This window comes from Leptinotarsa decemlineata, unplaced genomic scaffold (genome assembly GCF_025532065.1).
Source record: "Leptinotarsa decemlineata unplaced genomic scaffold, Ldec_3_MD MMD2_tig00003192_RagTag_RagTag, whole genome shotgun sequence".
NCBI classification, from domain to species: Eukaryota; Metazoa; Arthropoda; class Insecta; order Coleoptera; family Chrysomelidae; genus Leptinotarsa; species Leptinotarsa decemlineata.
This window is the reverse complement of record NW_027412582.1, coordinates 2696893-2721568: the sequence shown is the minus strand read 5'-3', so window position 1 is coordinate 2721568 and position 24676 is coordinate 2696893. Positions and strand designations below refer to the sequence as shown.

The 24676-nt window shown below is 37.3% G+C and overlaps 2 protein-coding genes across 10 annotated transcripts in view; both read right to left on the bottom strand.

Moving 5' to 3' along the window:
* Positions 1 to 24676, bottom strand: part of LOC141483248 (uncharacterized) — a 403587-nt gene that overhangs the window by 138250 nt on the left and 240661 nt on the right. The window lies entirely within an intron of this gene.
* The window catches only part of LOC111515695 (4-aminobutyrate aminotransferase, mitochondrial), a 179114-nt gene that overhangs the window by 95056 nt on the left and 59382 nt on the right, over positions 1 to 24676 (bottom strand). For 7 of the 9 annotated variants that reach the window (XM_074177707.1, XM_074177708.1, XM_074177703.1 and 4 more), the window contains 2 exons: positions 21800 to 22039; positions 18522 to 18780 (listed from right to left, as the gene is read on the bottom strand). The exons of 1 other annotated variant lie outside the window; for it this stretch is intronic. In XM_074177707.1, the coding sequence (XP_074033808.1) occupies positions 18522 to 18780; positions 21800 to 22039 (499 nt within the window). Of the gene's footprint in view, positions 1 to 18521; positions 18781 to 21799; positions 22040 to 24676 lie in introns of those variants that run through there. One more of the 9 variants, XM_074177711.1, reaches the window with a different exon arrangement.

Below are 24676 nucleotides of genomic sequence, written 5' to 3'. Positions count from 1 at the left end.
TTCGTATCACTTACATGATGAAATAAACAAAAACAAGTGTGTTCTATCTTCATTTTTCGACTTATCCAAAGCCTTTGATATGGTGTGTCCCGAGTTTCTTAGCCGTAAACTTCAAGACATAGGTCTTCCGGGTAATATTAGAAATTGGGTCTTATCTTTTGTGAGTGAGAGAAATATGATAGTCAAGTGTAACGGGACATCATCTACGGCCAAAAACGTTGAACTTGGCGTACCTGAGGGCTCGGTACTAGGTCCACTACTGTTCCTCTTATATATCAATGACCTACCCCAAAATATAGTAGATGCTCACCTAACAATGTTTGCTGATGATACTACCATAACTGTTTCTGGAAATAATGTTGAACAACTCATTAGCAAATCAAACATCTTAATCGATATATTCAGTGCATGGTGTCAAAGAAACAAACTTATTTTAAACTCGAACAAGTCTGTATCGTTGAAGTTTCACTTTAGTAGAGATAACCCAGTAAATCCGATCATAAATGATATCGAAAGCTCTTTTGAAGTGAAACTCTTAGGTACCTACCTAGACTCTCACTTAAACTGGGAAAAGCAAGTCGATTACACTTTCTCTAAAATGAATAAAGGTTACTACGCCCTCAAGCAACTGAAACCAAGTTTAGATGAATCCGGCCTGCTCAGCATCTACTATGCTATGGCCTACTTTCATATGATCATGAACATACTTGTCTGGGGTATGGCTAAAGATTTCTCTCGAATATTTCTAGCCCAGAAAAGAATAGTAAGACTTATCTATAACATAAGCTACAGGGACAGCTGTCGACCTATCTTCATAGAGAAGAAAATTCTTACAGCTCCTTCCATTTTCATCTTTAAATCCATAATGTTTGCCAGATTAAACCTACCCCTATTCAGAGAAAACTCCTCCGAGCATTACTATAATACACGTAATGGTGACCTTCTTAGAATTCCCCAACATAGAATGACACTTTTTAAGAAGTCTCCTCAGTACAATGCCATTACTTGCTTCAACAAGTTACCAACTGAAGTTAAAGGAATTAGAAGCGACATAAAATTTCAGGCAATCATAAAAAACATTTTAATAGATAAGTGCTATTATAGTTATCAAGAATTCTTGAATGACAACCTCACAAACAACTCATTGAGAATTTATGTTTGTAGATATATGTGTGTATGTGTGTAAATATACAGGCTGATTCACGGTGGATGGCACATTAGACGTTTCTGGTGAACCAGACAACGGATCACTTTGAAAATTTAATGGAGGGCATATTCGGACATTCTCTAGCCAACTAAATATTTGTTTATTATTTTTGGACAGTGTGACAAAATTATCAGCAGAACATATAGAAAGTTCAATGAAATGTATCCGAATCTACCGCCAATGAACCTCAAGAAATTTATACGAATTCATAACAATTTCAATGCATTTGGATCAACTTTAAAAGCACCAAGAAACTTGCCTCGACCCGTAACTTTCGAAGACAACCAGATTAATGTCAGCATATTTTCACGCATTTCCCGAGTCATCGATAAGAAGTGCTGAAGAAGATTTGGGTATAAAATATTCATCGGTTCAAAGAATCTTGGAAAGACATAAAATGCATGATTATAAATTCACCAAAATTCAAGCGATGAAGCCTCAAGATCCTCAACAGAGAGTAGAATTTTGTGAAATGTTGTTGACACGCATTCAAGAAGATCCACTTTTTTCAAATAAAATCATTTGGACTGATGAATCGAAATTTTCGAGAGAAGGGATTTTCAATAGAAAAAATCGTCATTATTGGTCCAGTGAAAATCCTCACGTCACAAAAGAAGCCGGATTTCAAGAAAAATTTAGTTTTAATGTCTTCTGCATGTTGATGGACAACAAATTGAGGTACGTGATATACGAGGAGTCATTAACATCCAGAAGCTACCTGAATATTTTGGAGAATACTGTAGACAGTTTCGTGGATAATCTGCCACTCGAAGATTATCGAAACTGTTGGTACCAACTAGACGGAGCTCCTGCACATTGCACAAGAGAAGTGAGCGCAGAACTGAATAGACTATTTGACGATCGGTGGATGAGGCGCTTGGGACCATGGAATTGGCCAGCGAGATCACCCGATCTTAATCCATTAGATTTTTATTTGTGGGGAATGTTTAAAGAAAAAGTTTACAAAATACCCGTGCGTTCGAGAGATGAATTGTTAGAAAGGATTGCCCAAACATTTGAAGATTTGGATCTCAATGAAATCAGATCTGCCACCACGAAAGCAGTCAACACCCGCATTTTAAAGTGCTTGGAAGTGAACGGCCAGCGATTCGAACATATTTTGAAATATTCCACATGATTGTTTTACTTTTTTTATAATTATTCATATCAATATTTCCAATTTCAAGTTTCTTGGTGCTTTTTTAAAGTTTATCCAAACATATTGAAATTGTTCTGAATTCGTATAAATTTCGTGAGGTTCATTGGCGGTAGATTCGGATACATTTCATTGAACTTTCTACATGTTCTGCTGATAATTTTGTCACACTGTCCAAAAATAATAAACAAATTCATAAGAACTTCGTTTGAATAGTTTTGTTCCATCGTTTTGAAGGTATTTGCAACTTCTGAAGTGACGAAAATGTCGATATTATTAGGAGAATGTCACAACGCTACTGTCAAATAGTAATCATGGCCTGCTTACCAAATACCGAATGGAAATACCATTCTGAAGGGAAATTTTCACAAATAAATGTTCATAAGTCCGAAACTTGACTAGTTAGGTATAGGTATGATATACATAGAAAGAAAGCAAATTTCAGCAGCTTTCCGAATTTTCAATAATATACAGGTGTTCCATTTAAAATAATCAAATTTCAGCAACTTTTTCAAGCAAACGAAAAAACTGTATTTTTTTACCACCCTGTATTGAAGTAACGAAGATTAGGCTGACGTGTGGGAAGTGTCCAAGTATCACCTAACTCCAAACCAAATTTCGATATCATAGTACTTCTTAACTATAAGATATTGGCATTTTTAGAAGTCATGATTTTCGAAGAAAAAAATTGAAATTAATTTTTATTTCGAAAACGGTAACAGATAGGTATAGGGAAATATCAAGAAAAGTTGTCGGGCAATTGTTGGAGATTCCAAAAATAATATTATATACAGAGTGTTCTATTTGAAAAATCAAAGTTGCTACTGCTTTCTAATAGAAGCGGCAACACCGCATTGTCGAAAATATTTTGGTTGGCTAGAGAATGTCCGAATATGCCCTCCATCAAATTTTCAAAGTGATCCGTTGTCTGGTTCACCAGAAACGTCTAATGTGCCATCCACCGTGAATCAGCCTGTATACATATATTTTTAAATGGGTGTGTGTATTTACGTGTATGTGAAATTTTAAGTTATGCGTTTAATAGACCTAGATTTAGGTACCTTATTTTTACATAAATATACTTGTATGCTTTATATTTCATATATTATATTTCAACATTTAAATTTTAGTTTTTTAACTTATCTATGTGAAATTTCTGGCTGACGTACCATATATACAAATTGTATCATAAGTGGTAAATTTAGATCAAAAACAACAATTAAACGTTGGTTTGCTGACTTCAAACTTGGTTGAAGAGACACCGATGATGCAGAATGCAGTGAACGTACATAAATATGAGGCACACCAGTAACTCCGCAAAAGCTCTGTTCAAAGTGAGTGTCGCGTGAGTGTCGCGCGAGTTCACAGTTGACCAAAAACACAAACGTTTTGATGATGCGCCACCTACATGGAAGCATATCCGGCGAGTTACAGGGGTTCTAGAATGTTCCTCAAACCAAGGACCACACAACCAGCACGGAACAGGCCCAGACAATCGGACAAAGGCCAAAACTAGAAAACAACACAGTCGGGAGCAAAAACAACGACAACGAACTAAGTGAACTCACGACTGAGCAGATGAAGATCGCGCAAGCGGTATCAGCTGCACTACTGCAGGAAACCGGAAAACATTGATGGCAGAAAGGATTCCAGAAAACTTAACAAGTGGATCGTGGAACATCCACAGCGCCACAGAAAGAAAAAACTAGCCTATTGAGCTGCTTATATACAGCGTGACTCACGGTCGAGGGTAGGTTAGACGTTTCTGGTAAACGCAAAGCATGATTTTTCTGAAAATTTCACCTCTCACATTTCCTTACCTGTTCTATCGATCTAAAATATTTTCAGCATTGCGGCGTTGCCACTTCCATCAAAAAGTCCCAGCAACTTTTTTTATGGAACACCCCGTATATTAATAAATTTTTGAAATCGCTCTGGTATTTTAATACTTTTTTGTTAATACTGTCCTATACCTATCTCTATCTGTTTTCGTGAAAAAAAATAAATTGTACTAAATATGGTCCAAAACATAGCCTTAATTGAAATTAAGTACATCAGTACTCTCAATTCATGAAAAGTTGATATTCTGATGATAGTTTGGACAAACTCGAAATATTCAAATAACACCAAGAAATCGACTCCATATCATACAGGACGTGCTAAAATTACTATTATTTCCATTCTGCATAAAAGTAGTCAAAAGTTCATTTTTTCAAGCAACACCCCCTTTATATTATTCGGTAAATTGAAAGATGGTGAAAAATGCTTCAAGATGATATATCATGTCCCTATACCTAAATCGTCAAGTTTTCTCAATAAAGTCGCTTCTTCTAGAAACATTTTTTTTATTTGGATTTAAGTAGCAGTGGAATTATCAAGCTTATAGCAGTTCGGTTAATTTTGATAAGTAATTTAGAAAGAGTTATCGATGGTGTTTCGAATCATCTTCCAAAGTGAATGCAAATATCGATTATTCATACGAAGTTCTTATGAAATTATTTATTATACACATGAACAAAATGATCAAATCATTGTCAGAACGTGTAAAAAATTCAACCAAATGTATCCTGAATTAACACCAATGAACGAAAGGAAGTTTGTAAGGTTACAAAATGATTTCTTTAACTATGGCTCAAAGTTTCCAAGGAACAACTGTACCAAAAATCAGTAATTTGTAGGTAAAAAGTAAGATTTTGTGGGCTGAAACATGTGAAAGTACAGACAATAAAAGAATAGGATGATTCAAAATAACAAAATTGTAAACAAAATATCACATTTTCACTCATAAAAGTAACCGAACTGTTATAAGGTTGATAATTCCACTGCTACCTAAATCCAAATTCTAAAGAAAAATAATGTTTCTAGAAGAAGCGACTTTATTGAGAAAACTTGACGATTTAGGTATAGGAACATGTTATATCATCTTGAAGCATTTTTCACCATCTTTCAATTTACCGAGTAATATACAGGGGGTTTCATTTGAAAACTGAACTTTTCACTACTTTTATGCACAATGGAAATAATAGTAATTTTAGCACGCCATGTATGATATGGAGTCGATTTCTTGGTGTTATTTGAACATTTCAAGTTTGTCCAAACTATCGTCAAAATATCAACTCTTCATGAATTGAGAGTAGTGATCTACTTAATTTCAATTAAGGCTATGTTTTGGATCATATTTAGCACAATTTATTTTTTATCTCGAAAACAGATCGATCGATAGAACAGGTAAGGAAATGTGAGAGGTGAAATTTTCAGTAGAATCATGCTTTGCGTTTTCCAGAAACGTCTAACATACCATCGACCGTGAGTCACGCTGTATACAGATTATTAACACACTTTCTTACAGATACACACAGACAAACTTAGAAAGACACTTGTCTTACCGGAGACACTTGTCTCCGGCAGCCGCAGAAGGTCAGATGTCAATCCTGCTGAAGTGCCCATCAGCAGGTTACAGAAGTTGAGAAAGTGAATTTTATCTGAAAAGATAACGCAGTGAGTGATAAAAGTGACTGTCACCAGTGCTGAGTGTCAACACACAACACAAAAAGACATCAGTTCTTTTCAGAACTAAACCGTGTGCATGAACACAAATAGAAATCGTTTTTAGGATTTTCAGGCCCCATAATGGAAATTATGGAGGAAAAACTAGAATTTCTAGAGAGGGAAAATTATAGGCTGCGCCAGCAAAAAGACGAGCTAACAAGCCTAATAAAACAGCTGAATGAAAGGCTGAACTATGTTGAGGAAAAATTAGTCCAAAGAACACGGACAAATACAGGACCATCTAGGACGCAGTCTGGCACAAGAGCTGAAGAAGTCGAAAAGCCAAAACAGCCCAGCGAAAACGAGAAAAAAGAGGAAATGCGCCAAACCAAGTGGCCACGTGGCCCGGACAGCGCAACAAATACCGACTTGGAGGAAGACGAGTTTGAATCAGTAGAAAGAGCAAGACCAAACAGAAGAACCAGAAAGCGCCTGGCGCAAGAGAAAGCTGCAAAAGCATGAAGTCATGAAGAAGAAAAAACAAGCGAGGACATGGATACACTGCAAGAAAGGGGCACCATTGTACAAATAGTGCCAACCTCAGAAATCGAAACACCAACCAACAATGCAGAAAGGCCAACCACTGAAGAAGTGGTACCAACCTCAAGCATAGAAGCAAAAGAAGTGGTGCCAACCATAGAACCAGGTGAGCCGCCACCAACAGTCTTACACGACACTAAGAAATGGAACGACATATCAAAATATCTCGAAGCAAAGAAAATTGGTTACAATAAAGCCAAATTAACGAAAGACGGGGTATACAGGCTGATTCACGGTAGATGGCACATTAGACGTTTCTGGTGAACCAGACAACGGATCACTTCGAAAATTTAATGGAGGGCATATTCAGACATTCTCTAGCCAACTAAAATATTTTCGACAATGCGGTGTTGCCGCTTCTATTAGAAAGCAGTAGCAACTTTGATTTTTCAAATGGAACACTCTGTATATAATATTATTTTTGGAATCTCCAACAATCGCCCGACAACTTTTCTTGATATTTCCCTATACCTATCTGTTACCGTTTTTGAAATAAAAATTAATTTCAATTTTTTTCTTCGAAAATCATGACTTCTAAAAATGCCGATATCTTTTAGTTAAGAAGTACTATGATATCGAAATTTGGTTTGGAGTTAGGTGATACTTGGACACTTCCCACACGTCAGCCTAATCTCCGTTACTTCAATACAGGGTGGTAAAAAAATACAGTTTTTTCGTTTGCTTGAAAAAGTTGCTGAAATTTGATTCTTTTGAATGGAACACCCTGTATATTATTGAAAATTCGGAAAGCTGCTGAAATTTGCTTTCTTTCTATGTATATCATACCTATACCTAACTAGTCAAGTTTCGGACTTATGAACATTTATTTGTGAAAATGTCCCTTCAGAATGGTATTTCCATTCGGTATTTGGTAAGCAGGCCATGATTACTATTTGACAGTAGCGTTGTGACATTCTCCTAATAATATCGACATTTTCGTCACTTCAGAAGTTGCAAATACCTTCAAAACGATGGAACAAAACTATTCAAACGAAGTTCTTATGAATTTGTTTATTATTTTTGGACAGTGTGACAAAATTATCAGCAGAACATGTAGAAAGTTCAATGAAATGTATCCGAATCTACCGCCAATGAACCTCAAGAAATTTATACGAATTCAGAACAATTTCAATGCATTTGGATCAACTTTAAAAGCACCAAGAAACTTGCCTCGACCCGTAACTTTCGAAGACAACCCAATTAATGTCTTAGCATATTTTCACGCATTTCTCGAGTCATCGATATGCCATCAACCGTGAATCAGCCTGTATATACATACTAATGATGAGGCAGAATGGCGTAAAGCCATCAGATACCTGGAAGACAGGAAATTGGACTTCCATACTAACACCATCAAGAGAGAGATACCGATACACGCGGTCATCCGCGGAATCCCAGAGAACGTGAAGGCGCAAGACGTTGGGAACGACCTGACGAAACTAGGTTTCACGGTGCTGGAATGCCACCGTATGATATCAAGGCGCTCCAGGAAGGTGCTATCACTATTCCTGGCGAAAGTGCCCAAAAACGAAGAGAAGATCTCCGCACTGAGAACGTGCGCAAAGAACAAATAAGGGACTAGTGCCCCAATGTCACAGGTATCTATTCTTTGGACACTCGCAAAGGTGCTGCCATTCAACGGCACGTTGCGTGAAGTGTGCTGAAAACCACGAAGGCAGAGACTGCAAAAAGACAACCGATACGCCAGCGAAGTGCGCGAACTGCATGGAAGGGCATCCGGCAAGTTATAGGGGATGTAAAATGTTCCCGAGGCCGAGGACAACAACATGGAACAGACCCAGAGAAGCCGAAAGACAGAGACCTAAACAGTAGCCGACGACTGAAAAGACGACCCCAAAAAAAAAGCAAACAGACAGCGGCAAAGAACTAATCAACAGCAAAAGATCGCGCAAGCGGTGTTAGCTGCACTAATTCAAGCACCCGGAAGACAGTAATGCCTGCACATCCCGGAGCAACTAAAAGTAGGATCGTGGAATATAAATGGATCCACAGACAGGCGAAAGGAGCTACTGGAGCTGTTGTCGCGTGGAGACATAGACGTCATGGCACCTTCAGGAAACAAGGTTAAGGAGCGAAAAGAGCTACCGTATCCCAAGATACAACGTATATAGGACAGACAGGCCAGGGGGCGCCGCGCCGCAGGGGGCGCGGCGCGGCAGCTAAGAATATCGTCGGTATACCTGCCACCGCAAGGTATAAGACTAGAAAGAACAGACATTGCAGAAATGTTCCCAGACCATCCAACCGTTGCCTTAGGCGACTTGAACGCAAAGTCGCGAGACTGGAACTGTAGGTATGGAAATAGGAGAGGCAGAGATCTAGTCAGAATACTAGAAGAATTTGAGGACATCGCGGTAGTATCACCGAACACACCAACGCACTACCCACGAGAAGACCATTTTTGACATCGCACTATTGCAGAACATCGATACTACGGAGATGGAGGTACTAGATGAAGGTTCGTCAGACCACAACCCCATCCTGTTTACAATAGGAAGAGGTGAAGTGGAAACAGACAACCCAACAAAGCGAATCATCGACTGGATGAGAATCTAGCGCGCCATACTTGATGCGATGGGAGATATACCACGCATCGAATCAAAAACGGATCGGGAGAACGCCACACACCAGCTGCAGCACGCGTTCATCCAAACGATGGAAAGAAGCGCACGAGAAGTCCCAGCCCTGCGCTTCAACTCCCAAGAGCATCTCCCACCAGAAACGATGGAGCTGATCAGAATAAGAAGACGCCTGAAAAGACGATATCAAACGACATGTGCACCTATGGACAAAAGGTGCATGCAAAGAGCCAATAGATTACTCAGAGACGAAGTGAGAGCGATCCGAGGTAGACAATGGACTACACGTCTGGAAGAATTGAATACTGATGACCAGTCTGCATGGAGAATGCAGAAAGTACTCAAGAAGGGACCTCGACAGCCATGCTCACCAATACACGGAGCAAGAAATCGTCTACACTGACCTGGAAAAAGCGGGAGCGTTTGCGGACAACTTCGAGAGGCAGTGCAGAGAGAACGACGTCCCGTTCACAGAAGAGGTAGAAGACATTGAGACGCAGGTGGAAAGAACGAAACGAAGAATAACATAAAGAACGAACAATGCGTCACCCCTGGCCCCGACATCTCCCGAGGAAGTGAAAGACATCCTAAGATGTCTATCCACTCGAAAAGCCCCAGGCCCGGATCGAATAACAAACCGGGCACTGAAAGTCCTACCGCGCAAAGGTATAGCAGTCATTACCAACATCATGAATGCTATACTCAGATTGCAGCACTTCCCGTACCCGTTCAAAGAGGCAACGGTTATCCACATACCAAAGCCAAAGAAGAACCACCTATTACCAGATAATCACAGGCCAATCAGCTTACTACCTTCCATAGTGGACACGCTCCAAAGTGGCGGAGCGTGTCCTCTTGAAGAGACTCGAATATCGAAACAGAGAACTAGGAATCTTACCTAATGAACAGTTCGGCTCTAGATCAGAACACTCGACAGAGTCCTGAGGGTAGTAGACTTTGCGACCAAAGGCTTCAACCTCGGCAAAGGAAACAACACCAGAGCTATCTTCTTAGACGGACTCCTGGCCAAAATGAGCGATTTTGGCTACACAAAACCGATGCTAAGATTAATCCAGTCTTTTCTAGCTGACAGGCGATGCCGATGCAGAGAAACAGACAAACTATCAACAGTTCAACTACTGGAAGCTGGGGTCCCGCAAGGTGCAGTCCTTTCGCCACACCTCTTCTCGTTATACAGGATGTTCCTTAAACACATGCTAATATTTAAGGAGGTGATTCTTAGACCCATTTTAAGAAGAAAACTTCCTATGGACGTATGTCCTAAACGCCTTAACTTTTGAGATACAGGGTGGCAAAGTTTTCAAAAATAATCAGTTTTTTAATAATTACTGAGATAATTTTGTAGACATCTTTGGCATATTTGGTACATATGTTCCATGCCTCAAGGCGCATTTTCTGATGTACACAAATTTGTATTTTTTCAAACAGTGGCATCCCTACGGGTTTCGCATTGAATATTTTTGGGGAAAAAGTACTACGCCAATGCTTTCTTTTCAAAATAAATTTTTCACAAAAACGAGTTTTATTTTATTTTGTGACAGTAAGTCTAAACGAATAGGACAAATTTGTTAATTAGTAATAATACCAAAACTGATTATAAAAATTGTTGGAAGTGGCCACCTGCACTTAGTATGCATGCTTCCGCCCTTCTACGCATGGAATTACGCACCCCTTCAGATCGGGGGATCTTGCTGGCCATTGCTGAGGTCCTCCGCGACCTATCCAACGATTAGGATAAACTGTATTTAAATGGTTTCGGACAATTATACTGAAATGAGCAGGGGCGCCATCGTGCATGTACCATATTCGATTCCTTAACGCAAGTGGCACATCTTCCAATAACCCAGGTAAGTTTTCTTCGAGAAAGTGTAAATAAGAACGACCATCAAGGCGTCCTGGTAGAAAAAATGGGCCTATTAGATGATCACCTATAATTCCTGCCCATACATTAACCGAAAATTGGTGTTGGAAATGGGTTTCGGTTATTGCATGGGGATTTTCTTCAGCCCTCACATGATTGTTATGGAAATTTTGAATGGCATTCCGAGAAAAATTTGCTTCGTCTGTGAACAAAATTTGTGTCTCAAACTGCGGATTTAGTACAATACTTTGTAGATACCACGGACTGAAGTTCACACGCTGTAGAAAATCTCTGGGGAGTAATGTCTGCACTCTTGAAATATGGTATGGGTATAACAAAAAATCAACCAAAATACGCCAAACAATTTCATGACAAATATCCAGAGTTCTAGCGATCTTCCTCGTACTCGTCTCAGGATGTTCCTCAATTTCTTGCAGCACCGCTTCCTCAATTTCAGGAGTTCTTACTACACGAGATCTACCTTCCGGAGTCCCTTTCTTGAAACTACAGGTTTACCCAAGTCGACGATGAATATTTGAAAAGGTTCGGCTATCTGGTAAGGCACGATTAGGATATCTTTCCTGATAAATGCGCCTGGCTTCTGTTGCATTACCATCGGCAAGGCCATATACGTAATGCATTTGCGCCATTTCCGCATTCGTATAATTTACCATATTAACTGATATTCAGAAAAACGGCGGACTACCAAAATAACTACAATAACACTTCAAAATCAATCAAAACGCGCTGTGACAGTTTTTAACACCAACACCTTACTTTAAACCAACATCAATATTAGCTACTGACGTTTGTACATACAGAGAATTCGTTTTTTATTGCTATGGTGGGTACGCTGTTTTTTCTGCTTTTAATCTTTAAAAGAAATCACATATCGACCAACTCCATATTTCCAAGAGGTGCAGTAAATAAATTCTGCTACACGTCATTTATTCCAGGATAACTAAATTCATGTTTTCAAAAATTATTAAGCGGTGCTGCGTTATGACGTAATTCTAATTGAGAACAGTGCATCTGACAACAAATACCTTTTAGATCCTCAATTATTTTGCAACAAATCTGATCTCTTAGTTTGCTTTCAGTCGATGCACGATACCGCATCAGATTTTTAAGGAATTTATCCTTAAGTAAAGCGATTTTTAATTTTTTGAACAAATCAAATGTGCCTAAAAAAGTATGGAGATTTCAAAAATAATTTTTAATTCAAGATAAAGCAGTGGCGTAGTATTTTTTTCGCCAAAAATATACATTTCAAAACTCGTACGTACGCCACTGGCAGAAAAAATTAGGAAAATTGTACATCAGAAAATGCGCCTTGAGACATGGAATATATGTACCAAATATGCCAAAGATGTCTACAAAATTATCTCAGTTATTATTAAAAAACTGATTATTTTTGAAAACTTTGCCACCCTGTATCTCAAAAGTTAAGGCGTTTAGGACATACGTCCATAGGACGTTTTTTTTCCTTAAAATGGGTCTAAGAATTACCTCCTTAAATATTAGCATGTGTTTAAGGAACACCCTGTATACAGGAGACGTAACCAAGACGGAGAACAACTTTAACAGGTTGGCGCTATACGCGGACGACACAGCCCTGCTGGCGAGATCAACAAGCCAAGTGCATGTCACCAGATATTCGCAGCAACAGGCAGACAGATTAGAGTAACGGGCTAACCTATGGAAGATCAGTATAGACCCTGACAAGAGTCAGGCGATATTATTCACCCGGAGACTGGCGCAACGGAAAGGCAACGTTATCTTCAACGGACAAGAGATTCCGTGGACCGACAAAGCAAAATACTTGGGGGTCAGACAGGAAACTGCCATTCAGGTCTCACGTACGGGAGAGAATCGGAATGGCGAGATCAGCCAGACAACGCCTAGCACCAATAATAGGCCACAGAAGCAACATGGGGCTGAAAGTAAAGTTGCTGATGATAAGAACCGTTCTCATGCTCATAATACTGTATGCTTGCACTGCCTGGGGCTAGTGTGTACTGACAGAACTCAGATTCAAAGCTTTATGAACGCGTGCGTGACGGCCGCCGTAAACGTTCCGAGGTATATGTCTAACAGATACATATACCGAGACCTAGACCTGAACACGCAATATGTGGACGTGTATATGAGGAAACACGCAGAAAGCGGGTTCAATAGAGTCGGATCGCATAACAACCCAGCGCTGCGCGATCTACACGATGCGTTAAACAGGGATGACCCCAGATTCCGAGAGAGGGACAAATACAGAAGACCGACGAAGCAGAATCAACGACCACCCCCGAGAGTCGCTTTCAGGCGGCTACGGTAAGTATAAAAATTTCTTAGCAAGACACTAATTCAGTCCATTTTCAGATACTCCAGGAATCAGCAACACACGCGCGCGATGGAAAGACACGAGTCTCCGGTTAGTTTTTGGGGGACCCCATGCAAAAATTCAGTTAGGAAAGTCATAATGAAACAATTCAAGCAATTAAAAAGTTAAAAGCACCTAAAGGCTGACTTTCTACCAAAAGGGGTCAGATATGTTAATCTTGCTGAAGTGCCCATCAGTAGGATTGTGGACCGCTCCAAGAAAGGGGGTGGATGGAATGGTGTATTAAGTTTTCCTCATGAAATTTATTTTGTGGGGCGAAGTTTTTACTCCAGGGCACTCAACCCGGGAGGGGGCATGGGGGGATCAGCAGGTTGAGTTCCACTCAGGGATGGGTGGGGGTGGATGGACGAGATTCTAGCTCCTGTACACAGTAACCGTGTGGGAAAGATTCCATCTCAGCGCACTCAACCCCGAGGAGGTGTTGAGGCACCTTAATGGAGATTACGCAAAAAAATGCCCTTTCTTTCTTAGGCCCGATACTTTGCAGCCCATGTGTCCTAATATTCATGATCTTCCATACCGTTTCATTTGTCTGCAGTGAGAAGCCACCGTCTGTGACATGCACTATGCCGTCAGAATCCGTTTGTCCACTCGTAAAGTAATCATTTTAAAAAATGACTCAAAATTTGACAGAATGATAAAAACAATTTTTTGGAATCGAGTTTTTTCATTTTTTTTGCATTTCCAAAAAAAACTTGCAATAGTGATGTATATTTTTACAACATCAGAAAGTGAAGTTTTCAAGGAACAAGAAGCACACCAATTTTTTTGAAGAAAAAATATTTTGATGTGAGACTTTTCGATTGAAAATCAGGGTGTTCTTTCGATATTGAATCAAAATAAGAAGAGAAATAGCTATTTAAGATATGAGTGTTGGAAGAAAGGTTTTATTTTGTGAGTGAAAAATTTTCGAAACGAGCGTAGCGAGTTGAGCAATTTCACTAACAAAATAAAACTTACTTTCAACACAATTATCATACACAATTTTTTGTACCATTATCCTGTTTTCATAGTAAAATAGATGAATTTAATTTGAATTGAAGGGGTTATATTTTTAGGAGTAATTTTTGGGAAAGAAAGTTTTTGGTTTTCTACTACTCCATCTTGATACAAAAAAAGAAGGATGAGGGAGTCTTCCAAAGAAAGGAAGGAAGTAACTCTATACATGGATGTGTAGATCATGCAAAGAAGTAACTTTCAGACACAAACTGAAAGAAAGTCCTCCTGAAATAGCTACTTTCATATAAACATTGAATTATACGAAAGAAAAAATTCTTTCGGAACAAATACTTCTATATGAACACTGAATTATACAGAAGATACTTTTCTCTACTCAGTTTGTATTTCAAACATTCGTTGTGGAATAAAAATCAGATATCATTCACATGAGTTCTGCTTTAAATGAATGGTAACAAATTGCACTTACATGGAACACTGTCATCCTCACTGGTATACATCGATGTTTCACCTTAAGACACTACAAATTTTTTGTACAACTGTCATTAAAAGTGACATTTTTAATGGTTGTCAAGAGTATTAAAAGATGATGTTCACGAAGTAGCGTGTTAAAATTATTTTTAACACTAGTGTTGAAAGCAACTTAACACGATTTTTTTCGACCAATAAACAAAACATTATTATTCAATTTCCAAAAAAGTTTTATTACAAACAATAGATATAGTTACAATTAAATTCTGTTACAAATGTATTATATACAATGTATTATATACATTAAACATCAGCAAGAACTTTGAATATGACTTTAAATGAAACGCGTGAGCTGTAAACAATACTGTTTGTACACCAGTCATTTAAGCTTAAATTAGGTAAGAATCTTGGAATTCGAGATACCCAGCTGTAAGTCTGTAAATACTTGTATATTGACACTCTAAAAGTTGTCTCAAAACCTACATATGGTAGGTTGTACGCAACTATTAAATTTCAAGGTCAATGGTCACAAAAATCGTTTTTTGCGCTTTTTTTGTAAATATCTCATTTCCTATGGGTTTTTTGCTATTTGTTTTCATTATCAATATTGTAGAATACAAAATTTTCTACAGATTCTGTTGAAAAAAAATTTTCATACGGTGAACCGTTTTCGAGATAGAGGACGTAGAGCGCGCGGTCACAGGATCACTTTAGGTTAACCGGTGCCTTCGATCGAAAACGCGTGGATCCGTTATTACTCTTGCAAAGAATTACTGTCAGCAAACAATTTGAAAGTAATTTTGAAGAATATCTTCAATATGAATTGAGTCCGTATCCAACAGCTCTATTTGATAATGATGGCATGAGAAAAAACAACAAAATCGTTATTGTATGACAACATGAGCCCAGTTGATTTTGTTCCCAATAAAAATAATGTGATGTTCATTATTGATGGCGGATTTCTTCTTCATCATGTTGTATGGAGCAGAGAAGATACTTTTTCTATTATTTTTGATAAATACATGAATTATTTACAAAGGCATTACAGTTCCAAAATAATTGTTGTATTTGACGGATATTCAGACTACAGTAAGAACGTAAAAGCTATGGAGCAGCAGATAAGACCTGCTGCACTTTCAAAAACGTTTGAAGTTTGTTTCGATGAAACAATGGTTGTACCAGTTACTCAAGAAAAATTCTTATCAAATCGAAATAACAAAGATAAGTTCATTAATATGTTAATTGAAAAATTACAAGCTGCAAATATTACTACTAAACAAGCCAGAGATTTTGCGGATGTTATAGTTGAAACTGCAATTGAAGAATCAAAGTCTGAAAAAACTGCAGTTATAATAGGACAAGATATTGATTTACTTGTCATTTTAATTGGACATACACTGTCTTACGAACAAGAAATTTTCTTTAAAAAAGTTGGGAAAGGAAATGTAAAAACGGAGGTATACTCGACTAAAAGTTTTGATAATTATCTTCATCCCAAAACACATATTTTATTTCTGCACGCATTAAGTGGCTGTGACACAATTTCTGTGCTTTTTAAAAAGGGAAAAAAATAATTTTCAAAAGTTTTTGAGAAACTGACAAATTTGGATGAACTAGCTGCAGCATTTGAGGAAGAAAATTGTTCGGCCCAGAGATTATTAGAGTGTGGAACTCAAACCTTATTGGCAGTCTATAATGATCCGAAATCTGTGAAAAATCTCGATCATCTTCGTTAAATGCATTACGTCAAGTCTACAAAACTTGATAAACCTGTGCAGCTTTCAAATATTCCACCAACAAGTGCAGCTGCTCATCAACATTCCAAACGTGTACATCATCAAGTTCAAACTTGGTTAAGGCATGATTTGGAACTCCAAGTATGAGGTTGGGCAATGCGAAACGATTTTCTGGAGTCTATCATGACAATTTTACCACGTGCTCCAGAAGATTTGCTAAATACAATTTTTTGCAGCTGCAAGAGTGATTGTGGTTCGCGATGCGGATGGAGGAAAGCAGGCTTGCAATGCTCTTTAGCTTGTGGCCAATGTAATGGGCAAACTTGTCTCAATGCTCTACCATATCAGAGCGACATTAACGAAGATGGAACCTTTGACCCCGAAATCATGGAAGAATATGAGACAAATGTCGTTGAAGACGATAATGATGACCAGTTTGAAATTTACCAGCAGCCGGAAGACGACGATGAAGAGGAAGAAGATTATTAAAATTATTGATTATATTTTTTGTACCCTTTATTCCATTTTTTTTACTTTCAATGAAAATAAATGTATTGAATGATATTTTTTAATAAAAAGATTATTTCATAATTTATTTGTTTTTTTTTCATCATGAAAGAAGTTATTAATTAGTTTGAAATTCAAATATAATTGCTATATTTTCATTAACAATTCTGTAATTACATGGGCAGGTAAGTGTTGTTAAATAAATTACTACTGAATAAAAAGTGGATACGTTAGAAAAAAAATTATACAATATAATATAATAGTTCATAAAAATTGATAAATATTTATAATCATTGATTTATTGATAGTTCATCAACTATATATGGCGCGTTTTCGACCGGAGGCACCGGTTGACCTGAAGTGATCCTGTGACCGCGCGCTCTCCGCCCTCAATCTCGAAAACGGTTCATCGTATGAAAAAACTTTTTCAACAAAATTTGTAGAGAATTTTATATTCTACAATATTGATAATAAATACGAATAGCAAAAAACCCATAGGAAATGAGATATTTCCAAAAAAAGCGCAAAAAACCGATTTTTGTGACGTTTGACCTTGAAATTTAATAGTTGCTTACACCCTACCATATGTAGGTTTTGAGACAACTTTCAGGGTGACAATATACAAGTATTTACAGACTTATAGCTGGGTATCCCGAATTCCGAGGTGAACTTACTATAATGACTGGACTATTGTTGCTAACCAGGTGATTCGGCGTCACCTGACACGGCCACTTCACAGCAATGCGATAACATGAAAATAATTAACTGATAAGAGATGTTAAAATGTGTTTTTATAGAAATATGAAATTCATCTATTTTATTATGAAAACAGGACAGTTGTACAAAAAACTTTTTATGATAGTTGTGTTAAAAGTAAGTTTTATATTGTTCGTGAAATTGCTCAACTCGCTACGCTCGTTTCGCTTGCAACACATGCAACACTCATATCATAAATAGCTATTATAATATCCAAAAAATTACACTGTGTTTGAGACATAAAAAGGTAAGTTTTCACCAAACTGATAGAGAAAAAAAACTTAGATAGGAAACAAAAAAATCGGTCATTTGAATTTTACGCATAAATCTTGGGGTTAATTAGAAAAAATAATAGGAAAGTTGTAGATATTTTTATTACCAAAAACTTTGTCATTCAACTTTTTTCTGGAAATCTCAATAAACCGTTTTTTACAATAAAAAACTCATCTTCTTCCACGTCCCGACCTCAGATCACCCGTGAATTATTTTTACTTCCATTTTTGTCATCTTCTCTTTCTTTTCCGATGGATTTCATCCCACTATTTTCTTTAACTTTTTACCGTTTTCAAAGACTTCGGCACTGCCCTATCTGTGAGGTATTTTGCATAAACGTCAACACCGTCATGGTATTAGCCGAGAAAGTAGTTGTTTACCAGAACCTTCTTTGTAGTTAGTTAGCAAAATGAATATTTTCAGATTTCATTTCGAAATATTTGTATTAATTTTGATCTTTATAATATTAGTTGAGGTACGGAAAATACTCACCACAAATTTTCAGAATGGAAAAATCCAGCCAGTTGTGACTTTCCTCCGAAAGCAACAGCATCAGGAGGAAAGCTCAAACAGAAATTTTCGTGACACCAAAATTTTCCAGTCGCACCACAGCCTGTTTTAGTTTCGTCCAACAATAAATATATTCCACATTTCTTGGCTAGTTCTTGAAGCTTCTTGAAAAATTGTGGAGATGGCGACTCGGTACATTCGTTTTGAATCGGTTCCACAATTATTCCAACGACAGGCTTATCTTGAAAATCAAAATTGTTTATTTCAGATGAGATGAAGTAGAAAGAGAATCATTTTTGAGATTCAACAATATATGAAACTAGAAAAGCATTCTTCATTACTGATATATAAACATAATAATCTCTGGGCACAGTGTCGATTCTACTCTCATAGATTCCATTCGTTTTCATATCCATTTATTTTTTCCAGCTTGAACAAATACAGGGTGTTTCCTAGCTACGGTACGAAACTTCACAGAGTGATTCGTAAGGTCGTTTTAAGAAAAAAAGTTGCTTATTTACATATGTCCGGAGTTGCTTCGTTTCTGAGATACAGAGCGTTGAAGTTTAGAAAAAACGGTATTCATAAAATATCATGAATATCTTTACACCGATTTGGTTGAAATTTGGTACAGTTATTTGAAGTAATAAAACGCTTATTTAGCCCCAACTATAGTGAAACCAATAATGATTGAGAGTAAAGCGCGTTGTCATATCTAAATTTTACGTTACCAGTTTATAGCAGAATCAAAATATAGTAAGCAGTAGAGTTGTAGGTTGTGGCAAATTATAGATAATACACAATACTAGTACGATTAAAAGGTATTATTTATGACAAAAATCAGTAATGAGCTTGTAATGAGTAATACTTATACATTTCCTGATTACTGATCAGTTAAAATTCATTATTCTCTGTATAGTGTTAGGTATTTATTACAACTAGTGGCAACGCTGTACGCAACGATATTTCTGTCTTTGTCACTTTACCGTAACTTCCATCTCATCATTGCAGTCCGCACTAATGTACTTGCAGCCATGAGCGTATCATTGGTTTGTGAATTATACAGCGTGAATTGTACGTTTTACAGTTAAGTTACTCAGCAATCGACGTTTTACAGTTAAGTTACTCAGCAATTGACGTGTTGTGATAACAATTGGTGAAAATAATAGTGCTAATAAGTGTTTAAGCGTTACATATTACATATTTCTACACCGTTCTCAAACTACTCAAAAAATGGGAGACATGGTCGGGCCTTTCACGTCGAAAAAGGTAAAACGGTCGGAGTCTCGGTCAGTAAGAGAAAAACAAATTGTACTGCGAGTATTTCACTGTCTTGAAAGAGATCATCAGCCACCAAAAGATGACTTTGTGCATATGTGCTGTAATTATACGTGTGTACCTCCGAATAACCAACCGGGCATTTCTACATCATTAGGTTCCACAATTACAAAAGATAAATTAGTTATGTGCTCTGATTATACCGGTGTACCAAAATCATCGATTTACAAAATACTAAGAGAAGCAGAAATTCATGGGGACGTACAAACGCCAAAAACTAGTAGCGGACGAAAAAAAATCACAGTTGATGAAGAAGCCAAAACCAGTATACGCAGAACTATTCACAGTTTCTTTTTCAGAAATGAGCTGCCCACACTACAAACAGTTTTGGAGGCACTTAGCGATCATGAATTGGTCCCAAAAATGGGTAAAGAAACTTTTAGGAAACTTGTACACGAAATGAAATTTACGTACGGAAAAGTTGACAGGAAAAGCATTCTCATTGAACGTCAAGAAATAATAGCATGGAGAAGAAACTATCTGAGAAAAATTGACGAATTTCGGAAGCTCAAAAAAAATTGTACTTCATGGACGAGACATGGGTTAACCAAGGACATACGGTCAAAAAAGTATGGCAGGATGGTAATATAACAAGTGCACGACAAGTCTTTATTGAAGGTTTGTAAGTTGGGTTAAAACAGCCATCTGGAAAAGGTAGTCATCTGATAGTTACGCATATAGGAAGCGACAGTGGATTTTTAGCAAATGGTGAATTAATATTTAAATCTAAGAAAACAGGCGACTATCATGAAGAGATGAATGCGCAGGTGTTTGAAAAATGGTTTGAAGGCATCATTCAACTTGTGGAACCTGGGTCTGTCATCGTCATGGACAATGCCCCATACCATAGTCGACATTTAGAACCATTACCGAAACAATCATGGAAAAAAGCAGCAATTCAAGAATGGTTAATTGATAAGAACATCCAATATAACAAAGATAGTTTAAAGGCAGAACTACTTCAGCTAATAAAATTACACACAGACAAATATAAAAAATTCGCAGTGGATGAAATGGCGTTAAGTCGTGGAATTACAGTTTCAAGGTTACCACCATATCACTGCGAATTAAACCCAATAGAATTAATCTGGGCGCAAGTAAAAGGATATGTGGCACGAGAAAACAGAACATTTAAATTAGTGGACGTGCAAGATCACCTACAAGAAGCTATTCGAACTGTTTCTGCAGAAGACTGGAAGAAATGCATGCAGCATGTTTTAAAAGAAGAGCAAAAAATGTGGGGCGTAGACAACCGTATTGAACACAATATTGAACCAATCATAATTCACTTTAATGATAGCGGTAGCAACAGTGACGAATCTGAGGTTGAAGATTAGACGAAAATTTGTACATTTACATTTATATTATATTCTATTATCAAAAATTTGTAATTTGTATTTTCTAGTACCCCTGACGATGAGTTTAAGTTACTCGAAAGCTTGAGAATAGTTATAAAGAGTGTTTTTTATTAATATTGTTAATTTATTTGGTACCTACTATAATTACCACGATTATTACTCCGTTTTCATAAGGCCCACCTAATGACTACAACGATTAGGTAAATTACGATATTGCAAAGTTTTAATGAAATAAATAAAAAATGTGTATGAATATCTTAACTAATTGTACTAAGAATTTTTCTTTCATTCTTAACCCTCTCAAAAATTAATAAGCACGCCCCCGATTTGCTGTCAACTGGGCTCACTTCTACTCTCAATCATTATTGGTTTTAGTATAGTGGGAAGAGAATCGCACAGTCGCTTGCACAGGGCGACCCGTCACCGTCGCCATACCGTGGCGATACATGCCGTGGTGAAAATTGCTTATTCATTTCCATGGATGATTTCATGTTTTTGTTAGATTTGGCAATCATTCATAGAGATATTTTATAATATAAATCTATGAAAGATCCAACAACTCACTTTTTTTATTCCACTGGTGGATCAGTTCTTCTACCATCGACACACTTTTAGAATCTTGGCATTCATTGTAACATGCAAATTCTTCTAAAGGATACTTGTAACATGGATAAGTGGCCATCGGCCAGTCGAAACTAGGTATATCTAGTTTATTGTAAGGATCCGAATGCGACGCGGATAATGCTCCCAAAGTACATCCGTGGCTGGCATTTTTGAAGGACAGGATAGATAATTTTGAAGAACCTAGAAAAAATATCGATAAGCGATAAGCAAAGCTTTCACGAAAATGAACCTAAAAAAGTGATACATATCAATAAGGGAATAGGAGAAATGGAACTCTTCGAAAAAAGGAAAAGAAGAATAGGTAATTTGGTTAAACACACATATGAGGGGGTCTGAAAACTTTCCGACATCTACATGAAGATAGCAGCACTCATAAATAAAAGCTAGTGAATTTCGTTGTTCATCTGTTGACAGACAATTATGGAACAATTTCCTGGAAGGCTTTACAGAAAACGGCTCAGGCGAAGCTCTCTGGCTTATACAGGGTGTTCCTTGAACACATGCTAATATTTAAGGAGGTAATTCTTAGACCCATTAAAAAAAAAAACTTCCTATGGACGCATGTCCTAAACGCCTTAACTTTTGAGATACAGGGTGGCAAAGTTTTCAAAAATAATCAGTTTTTTAATAATAACTGAGATAATTTTGTAGACATCTTTGGCATATTTGGTACATATGTTCCATGCCTCAAGGCGCATTTTCTGATGTACACAAATTTGTATTTTTTCAAACAGTGGCATCCCTACGGGTTTCGCATTGAATATTTTTGGGGAAAAAGTACTACGCCACTACACTACTACGAGACAATTTGATCTCCTGGTATTTCTTTGTCCGACGCATGATTTTCACTCAAAAAAATAAAAATCGACAGAAAGCAAATTAAGAAATTAGATCAATTCTAAAATGAATGAGAATCTGAAAATTGCTTCATAACGCATTATCAATTCCCTAATAATATTTGAAAACATAATCTGCAAAAAAATAAATTTTTCACAAAAACGAGTTTTATTTTATTTTGTGACAGTAAGTGTAAACGAATAGCACAAATTTGTTAATTAGTAATAATACCAAAACTGATTATAAAAATTGTTGGAAGTGGCCACCTGCACTCAGTATGCATGCTTCCGCCCTTCTATGCATGGAATTACGCACCCGTTCAAATATTCCCGGCGTATTTCGTATAGTTTCACACGAGGCAACTATTCGCTCTCTTAAATCTTCTAAAGTATTAACGGGAGTTTTATACACAAGAGTTTTAAGGTGACCCCATGAAAAAAATCTAAACTGTTGAGATCGGGGAATCTTGTTGGCCATTGCTGAGGTCCTCCGCGACCTATCCAACGATTAGGATGAACTGTATTTAAATGATTCTGGACAATTACACTGAAATGAGCAGGGGCGCCATCGTGCATGTACCATATTCGATTCCTTAACGCAAGTGTCACATCTTCCAATAACCCAGGTAAGTATTCTTCGAGAAAGTGTAAATAAGAACGACCATCAAGGCATCCTGGTAGAAAAAATGGGCCTATTAGATGATCACCTATAATTCCTGCCCATACATTAACCGAAAATTGGTGTTGGAAATGGGTTTCGGTTATTGCATGGGGATTTTCTTCAGCCCACACATGATTGTTATGGAAATTTTGAATGGCATTCCGAGAAAAATTTGCTTCGTCTGTGAACAAAATTTGTGTCTCAAACTGCGGATTTAGTGCAATACTTCGTAGATACCACTGACTGAAGTTCACACGCTGTGGAAAATCTCTGGGGAGTAATGCCTGCACTCTTGAAATATGGTATGGGTATAACAAAAAATCAACCAAAATACGCCAAACAATTTGATGACAAATATCCAGAGTTCTAGCGATCTTCCTCGTACTCGTCTCAGGATGTTCCTCAATTTCTTGCAGCACCGCTTCCTCAATTTCAGGAGTTCTTACTACACGAGGTTTACCTTCCGGAGTCCCTTTCTTGAAACTACCAGTTTCCCCAAGTCGACGATGAATATTTGAAAAGGTTCGGCTATCTGGTAAGGCACGATTAGAATATCTTTCCTGATAAATGCGCCTGGCTTCTGTTGCATTACCATCGGCAAGTCATATACGTAATGCATTTGCGCCATTTCCGCATTCGTATAATTCACCATATTTACTGATATTCAGAAAAACAGCGGACTACCAAAATAACTTCAGTCGATGATTAGATACTGCATCTTAGTATGGGGTGGCTTATTCAAAACATCACTACATAATCTTGATGTTATACAAAATACATTGATCAAAATCGCATTGAAAAAGGATAGAAGATATTCTACAGAGTTACTTTACGAACAAAGTGGTTTGTTCAGTCAGAAAATTATACGCTCATCAATGTTTATTATGGATTTGTAGGAACCCCATCAACAGCATTTCACATAAATATAATACGCGAATGACCTCCAACCAAGCAATTACCATACCACGCTGTAGATTGAGTCATAACCAGAAATTTGTGACATATTTTGTCCCTAAATTATACAATAAGCTACCACTCCATTTGAAGAATATTAATAATTATCATAAATTCAAGAAGGAATTGAAAGTTTTCATCAGAAATCATTATGATCAATTGCAGGATATCTTTGAAAATGTTTAAGCTAAATTACCTGCTCTCTCTTTCTCTCTTCTTATTTCCTCACTATAGCCATCATTCTCCAACTGCGGTTTTTAACCTAGTGAGGTGGATAGTATTATGTAACCAAACGACCTATTTTAGTTTTTTCTTTTTTTGTATTTATTTCATTATACATTATATAACACACCTTATATCAGTCTG